The sequence below is a fragment of the Lolium rigidum genome, chromosome 7, assembly GCF_022539505.1.
Source record: "Lolium rigidum isolate FL_2022 chromosome 7, APGP_CSIRO_Lrig_0.1, whole genome shotgun sequence".
NCBI classification, from domain to species: Eukaryota; Viridiplantae; Streptophyta; class Magnoliopsida; order Poales; family Poaceae; genus Lolium; species Lolium rigidum.
This window is the reverse complement of record NC_061514.1, coordinates 53,581,920-53,589,985: the sequence shown is the minus strand read 5'-3', so window position 1 is coordinate 53,589,985 and position 8,066 is coordinate 53,581,920. Positions and strand designations below refer to the sequence as shown.

General features: G+C 44.3%; 1 protein-coding gene and 1 long non-coding RNA gene across 2 annotated transcripts; both read right to left on the bottom strand.

The window, feature by feature from the left end:
* Positions 1–2,194: 2,194 nt before the first annotated feature.
* On the bottom strand, positions 2,195–3,718 carry LOC124671364 (UPF0481 protein At3g47200-like). Its single transcript, XM_047207742.1, has one exon. It carries the CDS (start codon positions 3,716–3,718, stop codon positions 2,195–2,197), a length of 1,524 nt encoding a protein of 507 aa, XP_047063698.1.
* Positions 3,719–5,473: 1,755 nt separating this feature from the next.
* Positions 5,474–7,798, bottom strand: LOC124670184. The gene is made up of 3 exons (XR_006992434.1): positions 7,160–7,798; positions 6,881–7,069; positions 5,474–5,614 (listed from the first exon to the last, which is right to left on the bottom strand). It is a non-coding gene; the product is annotated as an uncharacterized LOC124670184 (long non-coding RNA).
* Between the last annotated feature and the right edge of the window lie 268 nt (positions 7,799–8,066).

The window sequence follows — 8,066 nt, the reverse complement described above, 5'->3', positions numbered from 1 at the left end:
AAAAACGAGCTCAAACGGACAGGAACTTTGGGGAAGAAGACCCCCTTAATATATGACCGTTATGGACAAAATATATGACCGTTATGGCCAAAATCGCGTCCCGGCGGCACTGCCGGAGTGCTCCCGGCGACAGTGCCGGAGTGCTCCCAGCGGCAGTGCCGGCCTCCCTGTCTATACCCAAACACCCGATACGAAAGCCTTAAAAACTTTTACATCCGGACTTCGACTTCGATGATCTTGGGCTCGTTGAAATCACAACAACGAGCTCTGCAAAAATATGCATAGAAACATCATAGTCCAACAAAGTAGGATATAAACAAATGAATAATGGTTTTACCTATCTATAAAAGGCAAACCGGTAAAACCTCCAATATGGAAAATACAACAACTTGAGATATGAGACTTGGATTTAGGTGAAACCAATTTTGTTGTAAAGAGGATGACAAGAGCTACCCCAAAAAGAGTTAAAAGCTTAAGAACAAGTGGGGTAGGTTTTTCTATGTATTTTAGAGTGAAACCTCTCAATACGAGAAACCGAGAAAAACTCCAATATTGAAAACGCAACAAGTGATTCATGCGGAATCCGTTTTCGATGAACTAGAGCTTGCTATGAAAATAAGCACAAGCTCTAAAACACCACATGGATATGATACAAATAAAAACCAAGAAATATGATTCAAGGATGCAAATGTTTGAGCTCTCTCCGAACGATACGATCGAGTTACTCACTTGAGAGCCCTCTTGATAGTATGGCAACTAAACTATAAACCGGTCTCCAACTATACCATGAGACCAGAGAGAAAGAAACCCTATCAAAAGCAAACCTTAATCTTGCGCATTCCACTTGAGCTCGATGATGCCGGTCTTGATCGCAACAAGATGGAACACCTTTCTTGATTGTGATTACTTGATGAAGTCATGCGAATTGTCCCCCCATACTCCACTATGGGAGAGCTTCTTCTTCGGTGCATCTTCACATATCCATGATCACCATATGGATGACAAGCTTCAAGCATAAGATCTTTTCGAGTTGGCTCATCTTGAACTTGCACTTTATTTCTTCATTCTTCATCATGTTGATGTCTTGAAGTTAACTTTAAGGGCTCACTTCATCTTCATCTTCAAGACATACTTGACACTTGATATTCTTCATAAATTTCTTCTTATTGCAACCTTGAAGCCAACATATGGTTCAAGCATTGCATATGGACCGTTCCTACAAATATAACTCAATGCAAACATTAGTCCATAGGGATTGTCATCAATTACCAAAACCACACATGGGGGCTCCATGCACTTTCAGCCGGATCACTAGGGAAGAAGATGGCGGCGTGGATCATGTGTACCCCCGCCGAACCGCCGCCGGGGCGAAGGCCGCCACCGCTCCGCCCACTCCTACATGGCTACCGGCGAAGTGCATTAGGCCCCGGCCAAGCAGCCGTGCCGCCCGGCGTCCTCCACCGGCGCCTCATCACCTCCCATGATGCGCCGCCACGGAAGCCCTCTCCTCCCCATCATTGTTCGACGGAAGGGGTGCCGCCACCGCCATCGGAGCCGGCAGCAGCGGCGGCTTGAGGGGCGGCTGCTAGGGTTTGGGGTGGGATCCTCCGCCACCGCCCGGGAGGGGCGGGAGAGGATGTAGGGTTGCTAGGAGGTCGACCCTATTGGCTCGCTTCTGATGTCGCTTCTGATGTATGATACATATACATAATGTATCCATAGTTGCTCCTCGAATGCTAAAGCACCCACCTCATCTGTTCTTTGGCCATGAGGTGTTGCATTTGCACGTACGCACTGGGTTGGTGGTAGTGCTAGCTTAGCTAGCCCTCACTCAAGTAGTATTTCTTCAGTTAGAATATCACCATATGTATATATAGAGAGAATATCTATATTATGATAATAATGAAAATGGAACTCATAAACAGGGAACTAATTCTGGCAGGAGATTATCATACTCCCATTTGGCTCGCAAGGGCAGTTAATTAAGCCATAATCGGAATTATCAGAGCCCTTGTTGGCGAGAGTGCGAGACAAATGACACCATAAAGAAAAATATTTCACACCCTTGCTAGCTAGAGAATGTTTATATCAAAATATCATTGCAAATAGAACTCACATACAGGGAAAACTGACTGTCGTAGCAGCTAAGCAAACTTAAAACACCACTTCATCGATCGCAGCACAAGAGAGCAGCTTATCTTGATCCCTTGAGAGACTTGATCGCACCAAGGAAGCCGGCAAATCCAGCCATGGCGGACACCACTGCGATGATGATTTTGAGGTTGTTGTAAACAAACTTGTACACTATGATCCACAACCACCTATCGACCTTGTAGTTTTCAATGCCTACAATTGTGTTGTCATAGGATTTCCCGAGGCGCAGGTGCTTCTCGAGGCTGGTGAACAAGTCAAGCGCGTTCCTGTCGGTGAGCCCTCCTCCTCCTTGCAGGATATGCTTCTTCCGCAGCCGCTGCACATCCTTCTCACTATCCGTGACCATGCCCAGGAGGCAGAGGTACGAGCAGACAACAGACATTGTATTATAGGTTTCGAAGAAATCGGGGGTCATGCACAGCTCCAAAGCTGCCATGTTGACGAGGAAGCCTGCGTTAGCATCGTCCAATAACAAAGGCGCCAGGAAGAGCTCTCCAGTGAAGATCCCTCTCCTGACGCCCATGTCTTGTAGTTCTATTTTATTTTTGGTGGCTGTGAGCTTGATGCCGATCTCTGCAAGTTCGATGATGCTGACAGAAAGTGATACTTTCTTGGCCTTGTGGGATATTTCGGTCTGAGTCTCAGACACCTGAGTAGAACTAATGTGATTTCTCCCTACAAAGTAGTGTCGTAGGAGGCCAAGGAGATGCGGAGGCTTGTAGCTACTGTCCAGTATAACAGGATCAAATTCAATATCTCGGCGGGATCGCAGAGACGGTTTCACCCGTCCAAGGAACGTTTCCATGTCCAGGGGCTTGGGCATGAAGCCCATGAGCTTTTTAACCACCACCCAAGGGAGCTGGTTCTCAAGCAACACAAGGTCGCTGAAGATTCGGCGGTCATTGGAGCTGAAAACACTATTCAGCAACGGATCCACATCCACTACCATGACATCATCATCATCGCCTTTGTGTCCGCACCAAGACATCATATACTGCAGCAAGAAGCAGCCATCATAGAACATCATAGGTCTGAAATCGTCATCGCCGAAACGTCGCACCTTCTCCTCGTCGTAGTGGCTGCGGGCTTCGTCCGCCACCTCCAAGACGGCCCCCCACACCTCCTCGACAGAGTGTCCCGAGTCCTTGATGAAGTGGCAGGCAGCCGCGTACTTGGCACTCTCCATCTCCCGGAAGTCCGGGCTCTTGCCGTGGTGGTAAGGGCCGATGGATACGATCTTTGGGGCGGCGTACTCGGCTGAGAGATCTTTCATGCTTGCAGGGAACAGGTGGATCTTCGTTTCCATCTCGCCATGTTCATCCTCAAATGCTTGAGTTGCTTGCTCGAACACTTCAATTGGACTACTCCACTCGTACTGATGACCAGTACTCTCCTCAACCATGTTCAGCTGCTGCAGACCGCTAGAGCTGACGACCAGAGTATTGCTAGCAGGAGCAGCAACAGTCATCTCAAAAGGGAAGCCAGGAACCCATGCAGTTGGTTCCATGGCTGACGTCCCCTCCCAATCAGACACGGCCAGCTGATAGTCGCAAGGTATCTGCATGTTAACAAACAGAAGAGAAAACTAGATTCTGAAAAAAAAGGTGAAGTGCAATCTAACAAAAAATCGTACGCTGCCATCATAGGAGAAACATGCACGAATGACGAAGCGGACAATGAAAAGAGAAGACAGGAGTTTGAGTACCTCCAGGCAGAAGATGTCGCTCCTCTTTATAGACCAACCAGCCACGTCGTTTCTCTCTGTTTCATTGAAGATTAATGCAGCATCATATAAATGAAACAGGTAATGGTGGCCTGGCCACAAGCCACTGCTACACAGCCGGCCGTCACATGATGTCTCACCAACCAAGTAACCATATTATATGCTAATGTGCGTATAGTGCATAATGGAGGGAACTTTGTCAACTTGCAAAGCAACCTGGAGGAATCTTGGGTCGCGAGGTGGGGCGGGATGGGAAGGGATTTGTAAGGGTGTCGGCTGTCGCCGACAGGGCTGGCCCGTGGCGTTATTTCGTCCATCCGGTGCCCCTGGCAGCCCCCTTGGATTTGGTTCGGCCTAGGGATGCCAGATAACTTACTGGACCGTGCAGGCGCAAAAAAAAATTGGGGGCGACGGCTAGGAGCGTTTTCTTGCGTTGGCGTCCCCATTTTCATGTTTTCGGTCCTATCGGAGGGGGTGGAAGTACTAGGCAGCAACAATGTTCGAAGTTTGAACCTCACCTCTTGGCATTTGTTTGAAAGAGTGGCCATCTCAAATGAGCATATGAATCACACAACGTTTGTATCCAACAATCAGTTTTGCTACAAAAGATTTACTTTGCAAAGAGAACCAAAATTAGGTAATTGCACAAAGGTACATCTTACGCGAAAGATTGATATGGTGGAACATTATATAATTAACGGATGGGTGAAAAGTATCACTTCGATCCCTTCTTTACCATCGTTACAACATTTCAACTCATGATAAATTCTCTATCAGGGTATCATCTCAGGAACAAGATGGTAATATACACCACGATCAGTTGTCAATTAAAAAAACTAAATTATAATGCTGAAGCAAGTTATATCAAAAGCAAGGTACACCCAATCATGTTGCAAGTAGTTGCTGCCAAAATCAATCATGTTTGACTGGAAAGAGAAGATAAGAGTTTGAGAACTAAGACCACATCAGTTAAGACGTCGCTCCTCTTTATAGACCAACCACCATGTCGTTTCTTCTCTGTTTCATTGATGATTAATGCAGCAGTACACAATGAAAGATGGAATAGTGAAGAGTGACCTAGCCAGAAGCCATTGCTACGGACATGTTCGATCAGAACAAAACACACAGCCGGCCGTCACATGCATGTCTCATCAACCAAGTAACCATAACATATGCTAATATATATGCATATTGCATACTAGAGGAAACTTTCTCACTATACAAAGCAACCTGGAGGAACCTTTCAGCTTTTTTATGATTAAGATACTGTTATGATTTGAATGTCATTTACAAGTTTGTTACAAGAAATCACATGGTTATGAATTTTATTGCTTCCCAGTAGGGTAGGCTAGAAATGAAACCCAGGAAACATAAGGAAACCAAAACAAAAAGGAGAGAAAAAAGAATAAGTAAACTAGGATTCCGGCATATGAATCGCTAATTTCCATGTGGTCCTATCAAGAGCCAAATTATTAGGAACAGTCCCTCAATTCTCTTTTTACCGTCTCCAGGCATGTCAATTTTGATCGTCTTCTATTACAAGGTAGGGCATTGCAAGAGAGAACTACTGAGCAAAGAAGACTCCCCACATCAAACTCGCGACATCATAAAGCTAAAACACTAGGTCCCCAGATGGAGAGCCATAACTCATGATCAGCGTCGGATGATGCCTTGGAACATGGCCATGAAGTGATCAACCCCTGCTTCATTCTTCGTCCAACAGTGAGCACGTCATTTCTGCAGAAAAAGAAGAAGAAAAATGATTATTCTCCGAATTGCGTCAGCCGGCTGCGAAATCAGCTTGGTATCAAAGATGAGACCATTAAGAGTATGCCACAGCGCCCAACAACAATCCAGATCTTGCTCTCTAGTTCTTCTTCATGAGTCTGATTAAACTAGAGACACATATTGGCCTAGCAAAGTACACACAGTAATTAAAGAGAAACCGAATACGTATAGTAGTGCCAAATGGTTGAGGCACAATTAAGCAAATCAAGTGCACATGAAGGAACAATAGTGTTGAGTCCTCATGCCCAAAGGTAAAGCTGGCGCCGACTCGAAGAGAAACTAAGGGATGGGTGGCATAATTAAAATTGGGAAACGGCCACTCATAGTGCCTTCCAACCTTTCCATATCAAGTCCCTAACATCCACACATGAAGATAAATAGAACATGCCACCTTTATTCTGCCTAAGCTGTTGTAATTCCCTTTGGTAGTAAGTTAGTGAATGCACGATTGAAAAAAAAAGTCAGTGAATGCGTAATATCTGAGGAGTGTGTTCAATGAGAAAGAAAAATGCAGAGATGCACTGAGAAAAAAGAAGCAGTAGAAAGCATCTTTTTGCCACAAAGACGGCAGTCAGTGGCAAGATGCACCCTTAATTTCTCCTTCTATGTGCCTGCCTTCATGCTGCCATCTTCAGAAGACTGGTCAAGCAATCAGGTCATGCCCGGATGGTTTAGTCATACCAACTGGTCAAGCAATCAGCTTGCCACTGGACTGTTGTATGGTGTTCCTTTGAAAGTTATTTATAAATAAAGCAGTTGCTGATTCAAAAATAAACATGCTTCTTGTTCTTTTCCAAAACATAAAAATGAAATAATGTTTTGCTTTGAGAAGGATTGGAGTTAGTATCCTACAATCCTTTACTTCTACTTAACTTCTGGAAAACATTATAATACAGAAAAGAACTTAAAATCCTGAAGAAAGAAAGCTAATTAAGGATTAAGAACATGCCCCTTTTCCGGAACTGATTTGTTAACCACTTCTTTGCTATTGCATATTGCTTGACTTTACAAAACTTAATAAATTGGAGCGCTGAACTAAGTCCAGGGATCAGCCTCACAACCAACAGTTAATAGTTTGTATGATAGTCTGATAGATGCAGTTTAAATGTTTTGCTTCCACTTTATGAGTTATAGGGATTAGGAAATACGCACATTTTCCACATTAGTGAAATACAAAATCAAAAGAAGCACAAGAATATGAATAGCTTAACTCACATTAAGATCCAGTAGTTTATTTCTCTGGATATTAACTTTCTCCAGTGGTACACCGTGGGCACGCAAGATGTTCAAAACCTTTCCATCAACTTCGTCAAATCTGATATCAACACTCTTCAGATGGATAAGTGCAAATGGTTGCTCTGGTGGAGTGTAACTTGTTTGTATTTCCGCTGGCTCTTTAGGTACCTAATAAGGAACTCAGATATTTTACAACATTAATCAATCATGGATGGCTGAGTAAAACACGGTAGTTCATCGATCTGCAAAATATAATACCTTGGAAATCTGGAGAGTGAGCTTCTCGAGAATTGGTGAATGTTTGAGAAAGCAGCTTAATATGTTGAGGTCACTAGCAATGTCTGGACACCATTCGCTGAGCAACAAATTCTTTAGCTTGCTAAATGTCGGGCATAATTTCAAATCCCTGTTGACAATGAACTGTACAAAGGAAAAATAATCCTTAATTTGCTTAGGTTTTTGTTGTATAAGATGTGGTTACACTAAATGGATAGGAAATTAAATAGGATAAATTCCATCGAAGCCTATATATGAGCAACATAGTAACAACTACCAGAAACTGAATCAGTTTTGAACGGGTAGAAAAACAGAGCTAAAGTAGGTGCAAGCAAGCATACCACTTGAGACTCGACTGACAACTCCAACTCTGCAACTTCCGATAGTCCTTTTAAGAGTACAGACTTACCACGCCAATCATCAGCACCAGTTCTAGGATCATAACAATTCCAACACCTCCTATTACCGCAATCACCGTAGTCATTTTTACTACAATTATCATGGCAATCCAATTCAAGTCTAACAATTGCCGAAACTAACAACGGCATGCTTTCCAGGACAGGAGTCCTACGCAAAACACCCGTTAGCTCCAGTGAAACAAGGCCCGGCAGAGAGATCCGGGCGCGGACCGGATCAGTCTGAAAAAAGCTAGCTACAATGCTAAGATGTTTCAAGAATGGAGAAGAGATATTCCCCTCAATGTCGCAGTCTTCAATCCTGAGATGAATCAGCGCCGGACACCCCGAGAAATCAAGGGTGCTGCTGAGCACGTAGACCCTCTTGAGTTCCAATCTTGTGAGGCGTTGGGATATGAGCGGGACATTGGCAAACCATAGAGTCTCGTAGTCATCCGGGTAGATGTAGATGCCATTGGTGGTGCGCAGCGCCA

Bases quoted from the DNA above. Each gene is read 5' to 3' on its own strand.
- LOC124671364 (XM_047207742.1), bottom strand. From the start codon at position 3,718: ATGCAGATACCTTGCGACTATCAGCTGGCCGTGTCTGATTGGGAGGGG.